This window comes from Lethenteron reissneri, chromosome 50 (genome assembly GCF_015708825.2).
Source record: "Lethenteron reissneri isolate LAM-NWPU_2019-01 chromosome 50, ASM1570882v1, whole genome shotgun sequence".
Lineage (NCBI taxonomy): Eukaryota > Metazoa > Chordata > Hyperoartia > Petromyzontiformes > Petromyzontidae > Lethenteron > Lethenteron reissneri.
Genome location: NC_083828.1, coordinates 9,396,609 through 9,420,400, shown reverse-complemented (window position 1 = coordinate 9,420,400; position 23,792 = coordinate 9,396,609). Strand labels below are relative to the sequence as shown.

The 23,792-nt window shown below is 43.8% G+C and overlaps 1 protein-coding gene and 1 long non-coding RNA gene across 2 annotated transcripts; both read right to left on the bottom strand.

Annotated features, from left to right (window-relative positions):
* Positions 1-3,876: 3,876 nt before the first annotated feature.
* LOC133355228 (uncharacterized) lies at positions 3,877-8,037 on the bottom strand. Its single transcript, XR_009756674.1, has 2 exons — positions 5,066-8,037; positions 3,877-4,789 (listed from the first exon to the last, which is right to left on the bottom strand). It is a non-coding gene; the product is annotated as an uncharacterized LOC133355228 (long non-coding RNA).
* A 31-nt stretch (positions 8,038-8,068) lies between these two features.
* Positions 8,069-18,588, bottom strand: USE1 (unconventional SNARE in the ER 1). Its single transcript, XM_061572586.1, has 8 exons — positions 18,446-18,588; positions 14,858-14,907; positions 14,383-14,461; positions 12,308-12,463; positions 10,658-10,676; positions 10,518-10,533; positions 10,095-10,254; positions 8,069-9,054 (listed from the first exon to the last, which is right to left on the bottom strand). Exons 1-8 carry the CDS (start codon positions 18,542-18,544, stop codon positions 8,872-8,874), a joined length of 762 nt encoding a protein of 253 aa, XP_061428570.1. The 5' UTR covers positions 18,545-18,588; the 3' UTR covers positions 8,069-8,871.
* Positions 18,589-23,792: the final 5,204 nt, after the last annotated feature.

Sequence of the window (23,792 nt, the reverse complement as noted above, 5' to 3'; positions counted from 1 at the left end):
AAATGTTTTAATTTAAATAGAACAATCAAACATAGAACAATTACCTATATAACCTCTTACCACGGCAACTCTCTCCCAATTCAGCAAAAAAAAATATTGCTGTGGTTTTCCCACTTGATGAAAAATTAACCCGTAAAAACAAAGTTTTTCACTATAAATCCTTTATATGCGTGGCATCGGTTTATTTTATTATTCATTTCTGTTTTTCTTGAGTAAGAGTTTCATTTTTATCACATTGGTATTTTAAATTAAATATGATTTTTTTTTTCCTAAAAAGTGGAAAATTTAGGAATTTTTTTTCACGAATATAAATTGTCACGCACAACGAGTCTGTGTGCAAAATGTCAGCTCGATTGGATCACGGGAAGTGGGTTAAAAAACGACCTGAAAGATTTGCACGGTCGTAAGCGCGCAAGCAAGCAAGCAAGTGAACTTAATATAAAGGATTTAATGATTGCTTGTGTTGCAATCGAAACGTCGTGATTTAATCTATTTTATACCAACGTGACTTTACCGAAAGAACCAAAGCGAATGGATCCCTGCAGTCACGAAAACTTCAAACCTAGATAGAACAATTGTTAAGTTCAATAAATAAAGTTCTAATAAAACAATTACATTAAGAAAGTAAAAGGACTTTTCAAATCGCAAAAAAATCGCATTGTTTCAAATTTCGATTTGAAATCGATTAATCGTTCAGCCCTCGTTCAAATGCACCACCTGCCACAAACGAACAGAAGAGCTGCAAGTCAAGGGTCGGCTTGTACAGCCGCCAACTGCGTGGGCTTCCGTATTTCCTCCCTGATCTTCGCAAGCCACGAACCAGCCGACGACTCCTGATCAAAAGACGCTCAGGAAAAGTAAAACAAACAAGAAACTATTTTGGTGATGCTGCTGTGTTGGCGGCAGTCGTGCACAATTACAAATTAACGAAACAAAAACAATCATCAACACAACTCTTCTTTGGAGTGTGCGGTGTCCCCCTGATCAAAAAATTATCCGGAAAATGTTTCTATTTTATTTATGTGGGTGACGCTGCTGCGTCGGCAGTCGTACACGAGTACAAATTACCTAAACGAAATCATCAACACAACTCTTCTTTGATGTGCCATGAAGAATGGGTCCACTGCCCGAATATTTTATTTTAAGGAAGTTGTTCTTTCGGTAAAGTCACGTAGAAAGGAAATAATAAAATGATAAAAATAAAACATAATAAAATAATATACTAATATAAAATAATTTATTTTATTTTATTATTTCCCTTCTACGTGACTTTACCGAAAGAACCAAGAAGATGAATCCCTGCAGTCACGAAAGCTTTAAATCGAAATTTAAGGAAGTTGCTCCCATGTTGAGATATAAGTGCAACTGCGCCCTCTAGTGGCAATAAATTGTATAATAAAGCGTTTTGGGAATTGTGAAAAAATTACTTATTTTTAGTAAAATATATTTCTGTACTATTTTTCCCGATCTACGTTTGTCTCCTCTGCTTCACCTCCTCATCTCGAGGCCACCATCTCTCTCCAAGTGGAATGCCTCCACCATCATCTCCAAGCAAATGCGTCACCGTGGCTAGGAGATATCAACTCCTTCGCCTGGTATACAGGAGGTCGTGGGTTCAATCCCAACCCCCGCCGCCTGGATATTTGGAGCTTTTGTGTTCTCCCCGTGGTTGTGGGTGGACACTTCTCCAGGTCCTCTGGTTTTTCCCTCCAAATTTCGAATCAACATCACGCGTTGATAGTAATTTAGCTGCTATGAATGTCCACGTGACGACAAGCCACTTCGCCGAGCTATCATTTGTGGCCAGGCCGCTTCTGCAAAATCGCGGTATAACTCAGTGGGCCTTACCTGGTAAAAGTTTAGTTTTAGTAAACATTCTGGTCATGTGACAGTTGTGCAGTCACATGTTTTTAAAATGTATGTTGCATGTTAACACAATAAAACATCGATATGTGCTTCATTTGGTTTGACCATATTTAGTATATTTGTGGAAGTGCAAAAATATAAATATGCTTTAAATGTTAACATATGTAAGTTCTCACTGAACGCATGCTCACACAACGCGGTTCTGATCGAAGGGAACACTTTTTTCCATAAATGACGTCACGCACCTAGGGGGTGGGGGGGGTCAGACATTTGTGACGATGTGTGACGAGGGGGGGATTTAAGAAATGTGACGTCACATCAAAATGCGCAACTTTAAATAAATATAGAATTGTTATAACAACACTCCTACAACATCAGGGTGCAGCGCCACATTAAATACGCACTACAATGACAATAGTTAAAGCGATTTGAAGCACGTTTTATTGTCAAAATGAAAATATGGTTTTGGAGGGCGGGGGGCAGAGCTTTGTGACGTCATATTTGAGGGGGGTCTGACTTTTTCTGACGCCGTGTGACGAAGGGGGTGGGGGGTCAAAAATCGTCCAAAATCGCGTGACGTCATTTATGGACGGACCCATAGGTTCCCAGACTCCAGATCCCAACTGAGCTACCCGAGGCCGTCTCTGTACGAGTATTGGTACAATATGACCGAGAGTCGGGTGACAATTGAATATTTTCAATATAATCTAAAACCAGGGCCTTGAACCCATGTGCTTTGAACTCAGGAGGCAATACGCCCTCTGCGCACGTATGAAGCTCTGGGGGCAGATAGCAGAGGCGAACATTGATCATCTTTCGTACGGCTGCTGTAGATGCAGAGCAACAACAACAACTAGTTTCACCTTCTTGGTTCTTTCGGTAGTCACGTAGAATGGAAATAATAAAATAAAACATAATAAAATATATATTTTATAATGTTATATTTTATTATTTTATTATTTCCATTCTACGTGACTTTACCGAAAGAACCAAGAAGATGAATCCCTGCAATCACGAAAGCTTTAAATCGAAATTTAACTAGTTTCACATTCAGGTGAACATCGGTGCCTGTGCAGTGGATATCCGGGGAGTGGAGACGACTTGTAGATGCAACGCGTTCATTCCAATAACGGTAACATTAAGTTTCGATTTAAAGCTTTCGTGACTGCAGGGATTCATCTTCTTGGTTCTTTCGGTAAAGTCACGTAGAATGGAAATAATTTAATAATACAAATAAAACATTATAAATTATTCTCACGACGTTTCGGCCACAACGCAAGCAGCCGTCCTCAGGTGAAGAACAGGTCTGTCGAGAAGACAGAGTCTGAATGAAACACCCCAGGCTTGGAGCGTCTATTTAAGCTGGGTTGGAGGGGCAGCGGTCCTTTTACCTCCTGCCTGGGGAGGCACGGCCTCCGGACCGGCGTGCCCTGTCACTGGGCTACGGGCTCGAAGTCCTCCGGCGAGGGGTGACCTAGGGGAGGATACACTGACCCGACCCAGCCAAGGTACGGGTCCCGACCACTGGCCCTCTCGGTCCCAGCCCTTACAAGGACATCGGGCGCTGGGGGTTCCCAGGGTCTCACCACTGGCCCACTGAGTCCCGGCCCTTACAAGGGCAGCGGGTCTCGTGGTCCCAGGGTCATAGGCTAGCTGGTCTTCGGACAGGCCCCGGACCCGTCCAGAGGTCCTGCTTCTTTACACCTCCCCAGGTGTGTCCGGCCCTGGCCACGCCTCCCTTCCAGAGAGTTCCAGGGGGGGTCTCGGGGGATCCTTGAACACCCCGCAGCCCCCCCCCCCCCCTGCTTTGCGGCTGGGGAATGTCGCGACCCTCACGCCGGTTCAAGTTACTGCTCCTGGTGGGCCCTGTCTGCTACTGCAGGTAAGTCCACGCAGCCCAATTACAGCGCTACACCTGGACTCGACTGATGAGTCATCTTTAGGCCTAAATCGGTCACTGGGTTGTGTCAATTTCACTGCTGCCCGTTGGTACACCGAAAACCACAAATGGTAGGTTAAGTATTTTATTAAACCTAGAAGGGCAGTTAACCGAAAGACGCAACATTTCTTCAACATTTCATTTGTAAAACAAGAAAAAATACACGTGGCACCTCATGGTGACAGGGCTCATGCAACACACTACGATCCCTGCAACCTGCCTTCGATTATACCAGCCATGGCTCGCGACAGTGGCGAGCGGATATCTGAACCGGTCCTGGGGGGCACCGCGGTCATGGCCAATTCACTTTATTCGGAAGCCACTGGAGCGATGCGCTTCACTTTAAAATCGAGATTGAAAACGATTTTTTTTATAGAACGGATTTTTTGTGGAGCCACACATCGATAACGATTAGCACGGTTGGCTACATACGGCGCGAAAAAAGTTCAACATATACATATACATACATGCTCAGTCGGCGTTAGCTGCCGAGGTTGTGACGGGGTTTTTTTTCCAACGGTTTTACTTAACTTGATTCCTCCGTTTGTGGTGGTCGAATCTTGTAATAAAAATTTCGACCACTTCCCGTTGTCCAATTAATTCCACATTTTGCACACGAACTCAGATCCGGTGACAATGCATGACTGTATCAAAATCGGCATCAATCCATCAATAAATTTGCTACTTTAAAGCAATTTTCTATTTTGCATGGACGCCTATTTATATTTGTGTAGGTCAAAAACGCAGCGGGGCCCCCTAAACTCTCCAATCGCCTCGCCCAAGAAGCAGGCGCCACGTGTCTCAGGCGCGCCTGCTCCGTGTCAACGACTTCCGGAAGTAATCAATGAATTCAAGTAAAAGCGTTGACGTGGGAGCAGGCGCCGTATCATTGACGTACTTCTCGAGCGTGAGTTAAACGAAGTTGTGGATAAAACCGTGGTTAAATTTCGATTTAAAGCTTTCGTGACTGCAGGGATTCATCTTCTTGGTTCTTTCGGTAAAGTCACGTAGAAGGGAAGTAATAAAATAATAAAAATAAAACATATAATAAAATCATTCTCACGACGTTTCGGCCACAACACAAGCAGCGTCTGAAGACGCCTTCAGACGCTGTCTTCCCGACAGACCTGTTCTTCACCTGAGGACGGCTGCTTGCATTGTGGCCGAAACGTCGTGAGAATTATTTTATTGGTTTATTTTTATTATTTTATTATTTCCCTTCTACGTGACTTTACCGAAAGAACCAAGAAGAAAAAAAACCGTGGTTGTAATTTTTTTTAAAGGAGTTTATTCTCACTCTTGTTGCTGGATGCCCCGGGTACCGTTCTCCTGTAATGTGCACCGATGCCGACTTTACCTAGGTCCGATATTAGCACGTAAAATAAATATTGATCCATTGACACCTTCATCAACCCGCACGAAATACCAGCATGGTGACGTATCGTCAAACAACATGCCCATGGTCAACAGTGTGGGGGGGGGGGGAGGTCTTCATCCAGAAGTGGATCGATACAGGGCTGGAAAGTAACTTTAAAGGGTGTCTTGAAATGAGATGGGTATTACAGATATTCATAACTGGCTCGAGACATTGGGATTGTCTACTGTTTTGGAGCAATACTTCAGAAGTGATACGATTACCATCACCAACAATTTTCATTTGAAATTTACCGAAATTTGCACTCACCAAAATGTACATTTTCCTTGCAGGGTTTGGTTGCAAGTGTGAATTTCAAACCAACACTTTGTATGTACATCGCAACAACAAGAAACTAACATTATTGCACGATGCTGCTGTCCCACAATCAACACATTCTCTCCTGTTTTACACACGTGCACAGTTTGACCCGATGTCAAAAATTAAGCGATGCAAGAGCTCAACCTCCTGTCTCAAAAATGCACTGCTATTTGTGGACATCTTTAAAAGCTTCAACACGCAGGCATTCGCGACCAATATCCACAATACATTTTTTTGGGTTAGATCGTGTAAATGTGTCGTTTAACCCACCACCACCTAACACAGCCATTTAGTAAAATCTGGCTGTCGCCTGATGAAGCTAGTTGTAATTACTGGCGAAACGTCGTACTCAGATTGTAAATGTTGTGGCTTGGCTCTCCAACACACCGGTGTGCTGTACTAGTGACGAATTGTCCACGTTCCGTTTACGTGACAAACCTTACTAGTTTGCTGTGTCGGGTGGTGGCGGGCTTAATGACACATTTATATATTTACATGATCTAAACCAAAAAACCTCTATTATGGATCTTTAAAAGCTGTTCAGCTTTTACGGCGATTCATGAAACAGAACGCTTTTAGAAGATCTAAACAACACGATTACGCTTCGCAGGCAATTTTAAAGTGACACGTTTTTAAGAGAGCACATCCACACTGACGCGGCGCAAAACGTAGGCGATGTTTTCGTCGCCGCCAATAACGAGTTCAATTATATCTACATCTGCAATATTGTCAAGCGATTGTTACGAGTATGATGAAAAAAATGTCACAAGTAGAACAATAATTAACTGCTTGAACCATGACATTTGGGACCAAGGATTTTCTTAATCTGCATTTTACATTCAACATCAAATTTTTCTAAATGCAACTTTAAATGTTCGGGTAGACACACGCACAGCGTAAGCGGTGATATCGTCTTCCCGAAAGTTTGAAGGCAACGTATTTCATGGACAATTTTGGGCACAGCGAGTCTATGCAAGTTGTTATATTATTTGCATCATAATCCGTCTTCTTCTTTCCCGATACCTCTGCGCGTTTTGCTCCGATGCGTTTTGCATTTCCTATATCAACACGAGCCGCTTTGAGATGCTGCGATGTTTAAGAAATAAATGCAACTCCTCATCGTTGAGCAGCAAATCCTTAATATTCGCGGGGGCATTTTATCGCGGTTTTGAACATTCGCGAAAATGTTGTAGTGCTATTTGGCATTTATGGGGTTGTATTTTTAATATCCACAGTCATAGCACGCTACTAGCAAGTTGTGGCACATGGGAGCGGTGGAGATTGTGAAACGGCAAAAGTTAAAACTGTAAACTTTTTTTTACACCAGGCGAGGTAGTTAACATCTCCTAGCCACTGTGATGATGGTGGTGGTGGTCGAACCCACGACCTCCTGTACACCAGAAGCGACCTTGCCAAAAATGATAGGTCAACAAAGCGGCTCATCACGTGGAAATGTTTAGCTGCAGTCGAACACTCTAAAAGCGTGATGTTTATCCTAAATGTAGAGGGGGAAAACCCTACATGACCACCACGGGGAGAGAGACACGCAAACTACAAATATACAGCAGGCGTCAAGGGTCGGGGTCGAACCCACGACCTCCTGTACACCAGGCGAGGTAGTTAACATCTCCTAGCCACCGTGATGATGGTGGTGGAACCCACGACCTCTTGTACACCAGGCGAGGTAGTTAACATCTCCTAGCCACTGTGATGATGGTGGTGGTGGAACCCACGACCTCCTGTACACCAGGCAAGGTAGTTAACATCTCCTAGCCACTGTGATGATGGTGGTGGAACCCACGACCTCCTGTACACCAGGCGAGGTAGTCAACATCTCCTAGCCACTGTGATGATGGTGGTGGTGGAACCCACGACCTCCTGTACACCAGGCGAGGTAGTCAACATCTCCTAGCCAGTGATGATGGTGGTGGAACCCACGACCTCCTGTACACCAGGCGAGGTAGTTAACATCTCACCACCACGGTGCCGATGGCGACGCTCTCCCTCGTCCGCCTTCGTCTGCCGCACCGCTTACGGTAGACGCGAGTGCTTTCTTCTACTTTTTGGACTTACGTATCGTATAATATCCACTTATTTATATCTGCACTTTTAAATGTTAGTGTGCATCATAATTATAGGCAGGTTGAATAACACAATATAACACAATATATGTATTAAATGATATAAACATAGTTCACATGGTTTAATCGTAATATATATTCATGCCCCCTTACCCTAATTTCAAGTATTATTATTATTTCGTAGACTTAATATTTTCGCCGTTCTCCAGCAAAGTATTCCCCCCACCCCGCGAATATTAAACATTTACTGTACATGAGCACGACTCAAAAACCACTGGGTTTTGCACACGCAACTTGATGCATACATCTTGAGTTTAATAAGTGATGTTAAATAATCGAAGCATTATCACAAAACCCAAACAATATTCAGCATCAAGCCCTACATGGCTCTGTAGTAGAGCAGCTCGCAATCTGGAAGGATTTGGATTTCAAATCCTGGTTGGGGGATGGAGAGACTTGACCCATCATCCCATTGGGGTCAATAAAATTAGTACCACTTTGTGAGGAAGTCAACAGTGGGTAGTCCCTATGGAACGACGAGCCCAGTGTTCTTCACTAATTTTCAGAGGGGGGGGGCAGGGGCACACTTTCGCCAATAAGGCTGCATGAGTGTGAGGGCCACCACACCGTCTGCAAAGGGTGTTGCGTCACGTGTTGTGCCACGTGTTGTGCCACGTGTTGTGCCACGTGTTGTGTCACGTGTTGTGTCACGTGTTGTGTCACGTGTTGTGCCACGTGTTGTGCCACGTGTTGTGTATTGCTGGAGGGTGGGGCACACGTCAGGGGTCGCACTAAAGGCCACCAGGGGCCGCCAGTGGCCTGCGGGCCTTGCAATGAAGAACACGGGACTAGCCCCCCCCTTAGGAAAGCAGAATTTTCACCACTGGCTCAGAGCTGTAGACGAGAGATACACAATACCTCGATGCGTATTGGAGTAGAAAATCACTGACTTTGAAACAGAAAGAGGTTCAATTTATTTTATGCCTACGTGACTTTACCGAAAGAACCAAAGAGTATGGATTCCTGCAGTCACGAAAGCTTAAAATCAATATAGGTTCAATTAACTATTATTTAAGATTCCTATTTAACTTGGGGGGGGAGGGGCAAGTCAATGTTTTCATGGCTCACTGCTGTTGTAGCAAGCGTAACCTAACGGGTCCTGTGCTGGGCCGACTTGCAACAGAATGTTTCGGGCGCAGGCTGCGGTGGTACTCTGGCGAGCGGCCTTCCACGAGGCTCTTTTGGCCGCGTTATCTGGGCTTGGGGAAGATTCGTATGAAGAGGATCATCGTGATGAAGATGAAGCAGACGACCACCAGCATGATCCATATCCACCAGTTGGCAGCACGCTTCGTGTGCTGCTCCAGACGCTCTGACTCCACCTTCAGCTTCTCGTAGTTGACGTCCGCCATCTTGAGCGACTGCGTCATTGTCTGCAAGCGACGACGCAGAGGGGGGCGGCGTGGCGTAAGGGGGGGGGGGGGAGGTTGAGAGATAAGAGCCAGTGTTGGAATTGCCGAGTGATGGCGAGGAGACTTAGATGACCGATCTCGGACAGTCTTACAGAGCCTTGCCATCAACGTGTTCCAAATGGAGGTTTCAATCATTATAATAATAAAAATTGTAACACTGCCGGAGAGTATTCACTTCACTCTCCAAGAGAGATAATGACTCAAGGAGGCGTAAGAAACCACAGTCAGGTGGTGAGCCGGTGCGAGGAAACTGGAGCGCCTGGAGAAAACCCACACAGGCGAGCGGGTAACGCCGTCTCATTCCGATGCAACGGGTGGCACCACATTGCCGCTGCACCGCCTTCTCCTGGCGAGCCAGGGTACGGCACGGGAGTTTCACGTTTGTGTGATCCACCGATCCTCGCTTGCTGCCTCCACACGGTGCTGGATTACAAGTCACGTGCATAGCCATCACCACCCGGCAGTGCGCCCACAGCGGAGGCGAATTGTTAAATAACTACTCGTCACGTTGATGCTTGCAAAGACAAAAAATGTTTCATGATAAACGTTTTTTGGTTAGATCGCGTTATTTATAAATGTGTCGTAGCCCTCCACCACCCGACACGGCCAATCAGCAAAAATGCGTCACGTTGACAAAAGACAAGTAGTTCACTAGCTTTAGCCCACGGGTGTGTTGAAGAGTGAAACCATCACATTTACAATTTTTGAGTAGCACGACATTTCGCTGGTAATTGCATCCAGCATCATCGGGCAATTCGCCAGAATGGTGAGAGGCTCTGCTCTTGCTCCCGGTCTTAAATAGAATATTATTGGTCGCGAAAGCCTACGTGTTAAACTGACAAAAAAATTATTTTAAAAAACATTTACCCAGAATGCTTCACGATAAAGTCACGTGATTTTTGACGAATTTTTTTACGGAGCTAGCGATATACTTATCGTCATTTCAACAACGCGTAATGTTTATATCTCCCAGAGCACACACGTATTTCCATGCACTCTACCTTGTTGTCTTGCTGGATGATGTTGTGGGCAATAAGTGACGTGTTCTTGAGGTTGCGTGCAAGAAGCAGCATCTCATCTGCGAGCTTCTCTTGCATGTTGTTGTGATGCTGCAAAACCGCGTCGATATCTGCCGGCTGATTATCCGTCACACTTCCTGCACTGCATCGCACAATATTGCATTGTTTAGTCCCTGGCATTTAGCTCCAACTGTGCATGTACAAGAGGTGAGAAAATTTAATGCGTTCATTTTTAGTAGGTACAATACAATCACAATTAACCAAGTCCAAATCTGCACTGCGAAGATCGACGTGTAGCTATAATAGCCTGGCGCATTTATATCTAATTAAAGAGAGAGAGAAAAAAAACTTTGACGGTTACATTTTTAAGGAGGAATGTTTGGAGGGAACAAAATGTATACTCACGTTCGTTTCCTTACTCCTAAACGAAAACAAACATCAATTAAAAACTGTGAAGGGTTTTAAGTATGAACAAAAATAAACGTCATTATGTTTGCGATTGTTATGAATAAAATGTGCGTAGTTATTTACACATTTCCACTTACCATTTCCAAACTCGTTGGTCTAAAAGAAAAAGAATTGGGAAAAAAAGAATCACTTTAGTAGACCACAGGATTAATTGTTATTCTTCTTCTAAAAACTTAATTGATGAATATTGTTGTTATTCTGTCTCTCTGAATGATCTAATTTATGTGACAAGTTCAGCCAACAAATGCTGCAAAATGGTCAAAACACTAATTTTGTACCGCGTAATGCACGTAGAGTAGGTCACCGATGAAACGATGTAAATTGAGTTGCCATTAAAATGTGTTGCAAGACAACCTTGCGAAATGTTCATTTCACAAGTTCAGCTCATAATTCACACTTCTTGAGAATCCCAGGAAGGTCAAACCTACGACAAGCAGTTCTTTGACGCGTTCACGGGATGTTTCGCTTGTACTGCGTTGCGTTTAGTTGCACGATGTCTGACGTTGGGTGCGTTTTCAAGGAATTAAATGGTTTAAAACCAAAAAAAACTTCCAGGACGTGGAGCAAAACGTCGGACATCACGCTGAACAACACGCGGCAACAACCGGGAAACGCGTTGGCGAGCTACAACTGCACAACCGTGTATAACCTATAAAAAATCCTGCAAAGTAAATCTAAACAATGTGTTTTTTTAACAACTCATCGCACGCAATATTTGTCAGAAATGTTCCATAATAAATCCTGATTTGGCATCACTGGAGGCAACATGCTTACTAAGAATCCTTTCTGGACCCGCGGGACCTCCGGCGATCCTCACTCAAAACATTATTTCGTGGACCACAATTCGCCAACAACATTTTTCTCGAGTAAAAACTGCTGAAAATCTTAACATCTGAAAGGTTTCCGCAGATCCACTTCCCATGGCCTTGCGGGTTGATGAGCATCAACGGTCTGCGTGCCATAGGGCGAGAACAGCTGTTCTCGTGTTCGTATGACTCCGTCAGTGAGCTACTGTCGAGCGCTGTGCCGCAGTGAACGTTTTCTAACTTGAGAAACAACAACAAAAACACGTAGGCTTTCGCGACCAATATTATTCATAATCAACGTTTTTGGGGTTAGATCGCGTTATTTATAAATGTGTTGTAACCCTCCACCACCCGACACGGCCAATCAGTAAAAAAGTGTCACGTTGACAAAAGACAAATAGTTCACTGCTTTAGCCCACCGGAGTGTTGAAGCGTGAAACCACAACATTTACAATTTTTGAGTACGACGATTATAGCATAATTACAATAAAACACATTCCAACTGATTACTAATCTACAACTCGCATCGTAACAACTACCTGATTACTAATCTAGTATATAATTACAATAACCCCCCCCTCCGCCTCAAATCGTTGCACCTGATGAGTTAATGAGTTATGATGACGTCACCCTGCTGCTGCTCTATATAAGACCGGGAGCCAGAGCAGAGCCTCACCATTCTGGCGAATTGCCCGATGATGCTGGATGCAATTACCAGCGAAACGTCGTACTCAAAAATTGTAAATGTTGTGGTTTCACGCTTCAACACACCGGTGGGCTAAAGCAGTGAACTATTTGTCTTTTGTCAACGTGACACTTTTTTACTGATTGGCCGCGTCGGGTGGTGGAGGGTTACGACACACTTATAAATAACGCGATCTAAACCCAAAAACGTTGATTACAAACAACAAAAAGACTCACGGTGGATCCCAGCAGTTCGTCACGCATCTCCCCATGATAGCGAGCGCTGGCCTGCAGATGCGCAGTCTTGCTAGTCGGTGTAACCTCACTGGGTGTGGTGGGCGTACGTCCTGGAGCCAGCAACTGTGCTGCCAAAGCCTTCTCAGATGCTGTTGGCTGCGAAAAGGAATACAAAGCCACAAAAGTTAATTCTAGATTTGAAGCTTTCGTGACTGCAAGGATTCATACTCTTAGGTTTTTTCGGTAAAGTCACGTAGGGAAAAAAAAACAAATAATAAAAGATAATTTAAAAAAAGTTAGGGCCATGTTGCTCAGAAAGCTTTTACATAGTCACAAGCATACACACTGGAAGATGGTAGGTAGGGTGGGTGGGTGGCTTCGGAGTCAAGAGGATTGAGACAGCAGCTGTTAGATGCCGTGTTCAAATCTGGATAATCAGCCATCTGTAGTCAAACTGAGCTCTCAAGCGGAACGAGTTGATCTCGGTCTGGTAATCACTGCGCCAAAACGTCGGGAGAATTGTATTTTATTATGTTTTATTTTTATTATTTTATTATTTCCCTTCTACGTGACTTTACCGAAAGAACCAAGAAGACAGAACACGTTTGTTTAGTCACTTAAATTTGGCTAAACTCCAGCTCTGAAATAAATTTGATTGACGTACGATCAACCTTTGCAGGATGTTTAAAGTTCCTCCCATGGTGTGGATAAATAAGCCTGTTGCAGTGACCTCATAAGCCATTCTATGACAGAGGGTGATGCGATGCTGGCAGTCGGGTTCTGACTGGAAATGTGTCTTGTCTCATGATTTGAAGCTTAAAAATACAACTGGAATATAATTGTGCAAAAACATTTAACTTTCCTTTATACTCAAAACTAAACAGATTTGTCAATACTCTTTGGTTCATTCGGTAAAGTCACGTAGGTATAAAATAAAATAAATCACGACGTTTCGGGCGCAACACAAGTGTCCGTCATCAGGTGGTGAAAGTGTGGCCTGCTGCTGATGCAGACTGTTTTAAAAGGTTTGAAATGGGTGTAGCCAAAGGGTCATTAAGAGGTGGCCGGGGCTAGTGATGTTAATGTGAGAGATTAGCATGTAACTGTAAGATAGGAGGAGAGCGGCCTCCTGGACGAGGGCACGGAAGTGACTATGTTAATGTGAGAGATTAGCATTATGTTAATGTGAGAGATTAACATTATGTTAATGTGAGAGATTAGCATTATGTTAATGTGAGAGATTAGCATGATGTTAATGTGAGAGATTAGCATTATGTTAATGTGAGAGATTAGCATGATGTTAATGTGAGAGATTAGCATTATGTTAATGTGAGAGATTAGCATGATGTTAATGTGAGAGATTAGCATTATGTTAATGTGAGAGATTAGCATGATGTTAATGTGAGAGATTAGCATGATGTTAATGTGAGAGATTAGCATGATGTTAATGTGAGAGATTAGCATGATGTTCATGTGAGAGATTAGCATGATGTTAATGTGAGAGATTAGCATGATGTTAATGTGAGAGATTAGCATGATGTTAATGTGAGAGATTACCATGATGTTAATGTGAGAGATTAGCATGATGTTAATGTGAAAGATTAGCATGATGTTAATGTGAGATCTAGCTAAGAGATATTATCATGATGTTAATGCGAGAGATTAGCATGATGTTAATGTGAGAGATTAGCATGATGTTAATGTGAGAGATTAGCATGATGTTAATGTGAGAGATTAGCATGATGTTAATGTGAGAGATTAGCATGATGTTAATGTGAGATATTAGCATGATGTTAATGTGAGAGATTAGCATGATGTTAATGTGAGACATTAGCATGTTAATGTGAGAGATTAGCATGATGTTAATGCGAGAGATTAGCATGATGTTAATGTGAGAAATTAGCATGATGTTAATGTGAGAGATTAGCATGATGTTAATGTGAGAACTGTGAAAAATGTGTCAATACGTATACAATGGGTGGCATATCAGGAAATGACTCTTCTTTGTAGTACTCTATACTGCCTTAAAGTGTACATTTAAAAATGTAGATACACGGCAATTCACTTTTACCTACCAGCTTTTCTGCCAGCAAAAGTCCTTTTAGGAACTCCACTTTGGTGGTGTATTCCTTCAGCAATTCTGGAGATGGTTTGCTATAAAAAAAAAAGTGAAGTCAATTCATTTTTGGATAACATGTGGTGCCCTTCTGGAACAAATCTGCAATCCAAAGCGCTGTCACATCATTTAAATATTTTTTTAAACCTATACAGTAACAAAAAAAGAATGCAAAGCAAGTTGTGGCTGTGAGTTGGCTGTTAAACAAGAATTTAGGCATAGTCTTTGACCTCGCAAATGTCCTACTGATAGTAATACATAATGTGTTCACTGCTGATAAAAACAATAAAAGTTAATCAGACAGTAGTAAGTCTTCTTAGATCACGTTTACAATAAACAAGCTTTAAACTAAAAACAATTTTTTTTGTTGAAAGCTTTAAATGTAAGCTCTAAATGTAGTCATTTGAATAAATAAAATTATCTTAAAACCTTACCTCGCTTGCCTTTTCAATTCGGCTAGTTGATCTTGTAACGCTCCAATGTACTAGGACATAAAAAAACATAACGTATGAACTAAAATAAATACAACATTAAGTACTTAAACATATTTTCCACACGTTCAAACACAGCGTAATGAGTTATTACGAATTACTGTGGCATTACAAGTTCCTCTGCAGCCTCATGAGGACCCCAGCAGTTTCAACTCGCAGCGTATCACCAAATCGCTTTTCTTCATATACGCATCAACGTTCGAAGGGAATTGAAAAAGTATTTCACTGTACAAATTCATACTTTAGGTCCAATTATAACATGCGTGTCGCGAGGAAGGAGTGAGCTAAGAGAGATCCCGCAGACACGCTGACACTCACGGCATGGGCAGCGCGAAACGAAACATCAGCCAAGAGAGAGCACACGTTAGACGTAACTAAAACACCGAGACAGAGAGACAGGAATACGGATAGTGACAAAACAAAAATTACGGAGAGATTCATAGATACATAGAGACAACACGAAAATAGACGATTAAACAACACACACATGTGGATAGAGCTGTCTGGACATAGCTACATCGAGTGGTTGGTGAATCCATACCTGTTAACCCATAAAGTTTACCCGTACTCTTGTACAGGGAAATTTAGTTCTCAGGTCCATACGGCGTACGGCCGTTTCAATACCATACATTTTTTAAATCCTTTAAATTAAGTTTGCTTGCTTGCTTAGTACCGTGCAAATCTTTCGGTCGTTTTTTAACCCACTTCCCGTGATCCAATCGAGCTGACATTTTGCACACAGACTCGTTGTGCGAGACAATTAATGTTCGTGAAAACATTTTTCCAAAATGTTACACTTTTTAGGACAAAAATATTATATTTAATTACCAATTGCTTAATGGTGCAATGCAATCATCTGACCCATAGGTGGCAGCCATCTCAAGTCAGAGGACGAGAGGACTCTAGCCGCCACGCATATAAAGGATTTATAGTGAAAAACTTTGTTTTTACTGGTTATACTTATTTTGTTTATGTCTATCGGTTTGTGTGTCTCCCTTGTGATGGGACTTTGTAGGATGAACGTTGAGATGTACGAGGGCACGGGGTGACCAATAAGCTCTGACTTCTTCTTGGTTCTTTCGGTAAAGTCACGTAGAAGGGAAATAATACAATAATAAAAATAAAACATGAAAAAATAATTCTCATTATTTTATTATGTTTTATTTTTATTTCTCATTATTTTATAATGTTTTATCTTTACTATTTTATTATTTCCCTTCTACGTGACTTTACCGAAAGAACCAAGAAGATGAATCCCTGCAGTCACGAAAGCTTTAAATCGAAATTTAAAGGTCTGACTTAATTCTATATTAAGGTAGGGCACTGATAAGGGGTTGTGGCGGGTGTGTGAATCACACAATCTCCTTGACCACGTGGTTTTCTCCGGGTGCTTCGGTTTAGTCCAACAAGTGTGAATACTCATCGGTGGCCAAACACACCTTCACATACAAAGGGCGGCAGAGCTTGGTGCAATTGCTGGCGACGGCTCACCGCCTATGGGTCCGTCCATAAATGACGTCACGCGATTTTTGCCGATTTTTTACCCCTCCCCCCTCGTCAAACGGCGTCACACAAAAAGTCAGAACCCCCCTCAAATATGATGTCACAAAGCTCTGCCCACCCCCCCTAAAAAATAAAACTTGCTTCAAATCGCTTTAAACTATTGTCATTGTAGTGTGTATTAAATGTGGCGCTGCACTCTGATGTTGTAGGAGAAAACATTTATTAAAAAGTCTATTTAATTAAGTAGAACGTGTTGTCTATATTTAGTTAAAGTTGTGCATTTTGATGCGACGTCACATTTCTCAAACCCACCCCCTCGTCACACATCGTCACAAATGTCTGACCCCCCCCCCCCCCCAGGTGCGTGACGTCATTTATGGACGGCCCCATATATTCGTTGAACTTATTTCGCACCGTACATTAGCCAACCGTGCTAATCGGAGGTGTGCGTGGAAGGACAACAAACTAAACGCAAAAAGCAGTTCTGAAAGGCATGAGTTGTCAATCAAGATGATGACTTAAAAGTGCATAGCGCCCGAGGCTTCCTAATATCGGGAGGAACATTCCAGACGGCCGCAGAGGCGCATATTGAAAGCCTCGCTGCCATGTGGCATTTCGTCTCAGAGTCGTGCTCTCTCTCTCCTCGAGTGTGAACAAATACCGTGCGCGTTACAAGCTGAACGTATTATTAAGAAGTACAGAGCAGAACACGTCGATACAAATATTTAACAAGTATAACCCGTAAAAACAAAGTTTTTCACTATAAATCCTTTATATGCGTAGCGGCTAGAGTCCTCTCGTCCTCTGGCTTGAGATGGCTACCACCTATGGGTCAGATGATTGCATTGCACCATTAAGCAATTGGTAAGTAAATAGAATATTTGTCCTAAAAAGTGTAAAATTTTGGAAAAAATTTTTGACGAACATTAATTGTCACGCACAACGAGTCTGTGTGGAAAATGTCAGCTCGATTGGATCACGGGAACTGGGTTAAAAAACGATCTAAAGATTTGCACGGTCGTAAGCAAGCAAGCGAACTTAATATAAAGGATTTAAATAGGTATAACCCGTAAAAACAAAGTTTTTCACTATAAATCCTTTATATGCGTGGCAGCGAACTTAATATAAAGGATTTAAAAATATATTCGCCTGTGGAGGACGCGGGGATTGATCCCGCGACCTTTGGCATGGGAAGCGAGGGCGCTACCAACTGCGCTACTCCGCCACGGCCTGTGGAGGGGTTACGCTCTGGGCTCTTACACTCTGACGTTCAACCAAAGCCATGAATGCGTTCTATTTGAATATATGTAAAATAAAAATTTTTTGCCTAAAAAGTGTAACATTTTGGGAAATTTTTTTTCACGAACATTAATTGTCTGGCACAACGAGTCTGTGTGGAAAATGTCAGCTCGACTGGATCACGGGAAGTGGGTTAAAAAACGACCGAAAGATTTGCACGGTCGTAAGCAAGCAAGCACGCAAGCAAGTGAACTTAATATAAATAACTTAAATAAGTATAACCCGTAAAAACAAAGTTTTTCACTCTAAATCCTTTATATGCGTGGCGGCTAGAGTCCTCTCGTCCTCTGGCTTGAGATGGCGGCCACCTATGGGTCAGATGATTGTCTGCCAGTATTAAACAATTAGTAATGAAATATTTTAAAAAAATTTTGCACGGTCGTAAGCAAGCGCGCAAGCAAGTGAACTTAATATAAAGGATTTTAAAAAAACACAGACACACTCGGACACATCAGTGAGACATCGCAGACAAATACAAGACAAGTAGAAAGTTGCCCGTCTTGGCAACATCGCGATCAAGTCCTGACATGGAACTCCACAACCAACTAGGAGGGGAAGGGGGGGGGGGCACCTCTGGTGCTCCACTCCCGCCGGGCGACCCGCGCCTATTCCCGGCCAAATTCTAGGCAAGCCCCGTGCCTCGCCTCGGGCCTATCTGTGGACGCGGCGGCTTTTTATTTTTAGACATATATTTTTTAAAGGGAGAGTCATAGGGCCTACGCCTTTTACCTTGTCGAGGCGCCAGTCGTGACCTCTGTTGTCCGCGACCAGCGACTCGCACCTTGCGAGAAGTCGCACGAAATTGATTTGCAGGCGACCGCCCGACATCGCGACACGGGCCAGCGGCGAGTTTGGCCGGCGCTTACCGTAAAGCACGGTGGGGGTCGTGAAGTGGGGATCGTTTGTGTCGTAAAGAGGTTTATATGTCGTTGCGTGTCGGGCCGTAAAGTGCCAGCTGGGTCACCTCCCCCCACCACGTCCACGTGGATTGTTGAGTCGTCATCAGGATTTCAGTTTCATTTATTTGGTAGAGCCCTGTGAGCCATTCGGCTCTTGAATCGGGTGCAACCGCAACAAACAAAAAACAAAAACATGAAACAAAAACATGAACAAGAAAACATCTTAAAGTGACCATGTGACTATGTGCAAACAGAAAATCCAGGAAAAGACAGCAAAATATTGCAGAAAAAATTAACCCGTAAAAACTAAATTTTTCACTATAAATCCTTTATATGCGTGACATCGGTTATATTTTATTATTCATTTCTGTTTTTCTTGAGTAAGAGTTTCATTTTTATCACATTGGTATTTTAAATGAAATATGAAGAAAAAAAATTCCTAAAAAGTGGAAAATTTCGGAAATGTTTTTCACGAAAATAAATTGTCACGCACAACAAGTCTGTGTGCAAAATGTCAGCTCGATTGGATCACGGGAAGTGGGTTAAAAAACGACCGAAAGATTTGCACGGTCGTAAGCGCGCAAGCAAGCAAGCAAGTGAACTTAATATAAAGGATTTAAAAAACACCGTACACCAACGCTGTGTGCAAAAATTCCACTGGGATGCAAGTCAAACAACAACAACAAAAACCACAAGACAACTTAGATTAAGGCCATCAGTCTAACTCCGTAGTACAACAAACAAACATGGCCAAACCAAAACACTTTTCGAAATCACTCAAATAAAGCCATAGAAGCGATGTAACAGTGATCATAGGAACTGTGACCGAATCTTCACAATAAACGACATAAACAACATGTACCACCAGACGATTTTTGACCCCCCCCCCTCGTCACACGGCGTCACAGAAGTCAGAACCCCCCCCCCCCCAAAACCATATTTCCATTTTAAAAATAAAACATGCTTCAAATCGCTTTAAACTATTGTCATTGTAGTGCGTATTTAATGTGGCGCTGCACTCTGATGTTGTAGGAATTTTTATTATTATTAAAAAGTCTATTTAATTAAGTAGAACGTGATGTTTATATTTATTTTAAGTTGCGAATTTTCATGTACACGTCACATTTCTCCCCCCCCCCCCATCGTCACACATCGTCACAAATGTCTGACCCCCCCCCCCCCCGGTGCGTGACGTCATTTATGGACGGCCCCAAATTCGCACACTACTAGAGAGTTTTTAATTTTCTATTTGTGCATCAGGTATCCGCGTCTGCCATGGTTTGTGCGAATGAAGTTTAGGGTGGACCCCGATCAAAACCAGGCGACCTTCTGCGTTGACCCTTTCACAAGATGAATACAGATCGCGATTAATCAACTTGCTGTACTGCCTCCTCGTGGCAAGCCAGGGTTATGGCACCTCGACGCACACAGGAAATGAGTTTCACCAATTCACGCTGCCTCCACAGGGCTGAATTACAGGCATGAATAGCCCACACCCCCCGGCTAATGGCATTTAGCCCCTGAACATATTGCTGCCATAATGCAAGTGTAGAATTGTAAACGTTATTCGTTTCATTATAGCAGGACAATTGTCAATGAAACTAAGTGTTTGGCGATGCTGCGTTGACAGTGGATACACAGCCATAATTTCAAAGGATATACACAGGCGACGTTTCGGAATATGACCCTTGGATCTGTTATGAAGGACTGTAATTGGCCGAAAATTTAGAGGTCAATTAATTGGGGGGGGGGTCACAATACATCTGGACAACCCTGTACGCAGCGTTCTTCATTCCAAGATCCGCTGGCGGCCCCTGGTGACCTTTCGTGCGCACCCCCCCCCCCGACACAAAACACAGTGACAACACTGCCCCATCATCACCATCATCATCGCCATCACCATCATCACCATCATCATCACCATCGCCATCATCATCACCATCATCACCACCATCATCATCACCACCATCATCATCACCACTATCATCATCACCATCATCATCGCCATCATCATCACCATCATCACCACCATCATCATCACTACCATCATCATCATCACCACTATCATCACCACTATCATCGCCATCATCATCACCATCATCACCAACATTATCATCACCAACATCATCATCATCACCATCATCATCACCAACATCATCATCACCAACATCATCATCATCACCATCATCACCACCATCATCATCACCATCATCACCATCATCATCATCACCATCATCATCACCATCATCATGATCACCATCATCATGATCACCATCATCATCATCATTACGATCATCATCATCATCACCATCATCATCACCATCATCACCATCACCACCATCATCATCACCATCATAACCATCATCATCACCATCATCATCGGCCTGCTGTCAAACCCCCAAAGTGTCTCATGGAGTGGCGGCACCTCGCACAACTGACGACGTCGTATCGACTAAAATGAGTGAAGAAAGCTTCCTCGACAATACCGCAACACCGGCGGTGGTCCGGGCCAACAATGCGATGTGGCGGAACGGCGATTGCCCCGGCAGCAATCGCAGTTGCAATGTCGAGGCGTTAGATGTCGTGAGTCGACAAGCCGTGGTGCGAGGCGTCACCTCGCTCGCCACGAGCCGTGCGTCCTCACCCTGAGCCCCATCGTCCCATGCGCCCTGCGCCTCCAATGTCCCTCGACCCCAACCACACTCCTCGACAGCTCTTCACCCACACGCCCTGAGCTGGTCAGCAGGCAACAACAGTAAAATCCAAAATACCACAAGAAAAGACTGTTTTCCAAACTCACCCAGAATGCACAATAACAGTATTATTATTTTTTAATGCACGTCGCAATTAGAACGACATTGTTCAAACACGATTTCGGCCTCCCCGATTATGTGAAATACGGTACCATCAGATGCCCACAAAAGCAAACGTAATGCAGTTAAGCTGTAACAGAAATGTAGTGTTCTACTTACATTCCTGTGTTTTTGAGGTTGGTTGGGGGGACGGCGGTGGTGGACCCAGAGAGCCGAGTTCAAATTCTGGCCAAGATTCACATCAGTGACAAGTTGATTTTTTAAATCCTTTATATTAAGTTCACTTGCTTGCTTGCTTGCGCGCTTACGACCGTGCAAATTTTTCGGTCGTTTTTTAACCCACTTCCCGTGATCCAATCGAGCTGACATTTTGCACACAGACTCGTTGTGCGTGACAATTTATTTTCGTGAATTTTTTTTCCAAAATTTTACACTTTTATTAAAAAATTAATTATATTTAATTACCAATTGCTTAATGGTGGCAGGCAATCATCTGACCCATAGGTGGCAGCCATCTCAAGCCAGAGGACGAGAGGACTCTAGCCGCCACGCATATAAAGGATTTATAGTGAAAAACTTAGTTTTTACGGGTTAATTTTTTAAATGGTCCTGATCCACCTCTCACCCCCCCCTTCCCCTTCCTGTCTTCACGAACCCACACGAACCCACACGAACCGGCGTGGTGAAATATGCTCAATCAATCCCCTCCCCCCCCACCCCCGCTATGGCCGGCAAACCATCGAGCAGTTGGTTGACATACATAGTGTAAAAATTCTTACAATTGACATTAAACACATTTAGAACACATTTGGAGTGTAAACCACCAAGGTCATATGTAAATGTTTATCAACACCCCCCCACCACCACCTCTATTACCAACAAATAAAGCTAGTGCAAAAAACAATCACTACTACACATCGCTAACCCTACACTGACGCCCCCCGTTTCTCCGCTCGCACAAGCGGATCGTGAAGAGCGGTCGTGTGCCTGTGCGAGGTGTGCGCGCAGGACGCTGCCAACACGACCGGGTCGGGATCGAACCCACGAGCTCCTGCATACCAGGCGAGGTAGTTAACATCTTCTAGCCACCGTGGTGCCCAATCCAGAAGCAACCATTCCTTCCCTACGAATTCGAGGCTCACACTCGTTGGGCCGTTGAGAAGCTCTCGCGTCCTAAACCCCGCTGTGCTGCAGGAGCCAAATGTCACTTCGCAGCGCCACGGCAAAGTGCGTCGCGTTCATTGCAGCCAACAAATGGCGTGATATGGCCGACATTGATGCCGTTTGCCGACAAGCTGTCGCTCACAGTAACAGGATGGCGCGATGGTTCTGAGATGGTTCCACGCTCTGCGCCAGGAAAATGGCCATCACTTTGATTCCCGGCCGCGGATAAAATCGGTGGCAAGCGATGTCCGAACCGGTTTCTGAGCATCCCCAAAGTCAAAGCAGCCTCGGTGTGGTGTGCGAACAAACGCACTGGAGAACAAAGGTAGCTGCTGGCGCGTGGTACTGGAAACTCCATACCCTCATTCTCCCACTATTTATGTACGAGTCTGTTTCGGTGTGCATGTGAATCTGTTTATGTGTGGGTATGCATGCCTACTTTGGGGAGTGATCGTGTAGTGGTTAGATCACTGTGCTAGCAACACGGTGACCCGAGTTCGATACCTCCCCAAGGTCAACTCAACCATAAATTGAGTATCTGGTAAGATGTATAAATATTAGCACTGGGGAAACAAAGGTGGCCGGGTGTGGTCCTGGCCACCCGCACCCGTTCGTGTACCGTATTGGCCTAGGTAGGTGCTCGCCAAAAGTACTTTCCCCCCAAGAGTTTAAGGCCACAAGGGTGGATCTGTCCTTGTGAATGAGTGTCTGTTTACGTACGCGTACACACACCTCTGTGCAAAGGGTTGCGGTTCACCGAACTTTCGTTGTCTCGTGACCTCATGTCGACGGAGCTTTTGTAAATCCACGTGGCTTCAAAGTGCACCGAGGGCCACGCCGTTGCCGCAACTTAACGGCAAACGGGAGTTGGTTGCCGTGTGTATGCGCGCACACTTATTTTACAGCATTCGGAACCAGAGAACGCTCTGCCCCCTGGTCCCTATTATAACACGATAACTTGTTCATAAACGCTCTCAAAATCATTGCTAAAGTCTGACTCTCTCTCTCTCGATATGTTCCCATCATATTTAACACAATGAGAGGTCACGTGAGCCCATTACACAAACAACGGTCAAAAAGTCAAGTGATGTCCTGTCGCTCTGAGCTTTGAGGGCATCGGTGCTCATCCTGTTTGTAGCCCTGAGTACAGTGTTCCAAGTTCCACATCTCCTGCAGAAGACAAACACTGTTGACTTCCCC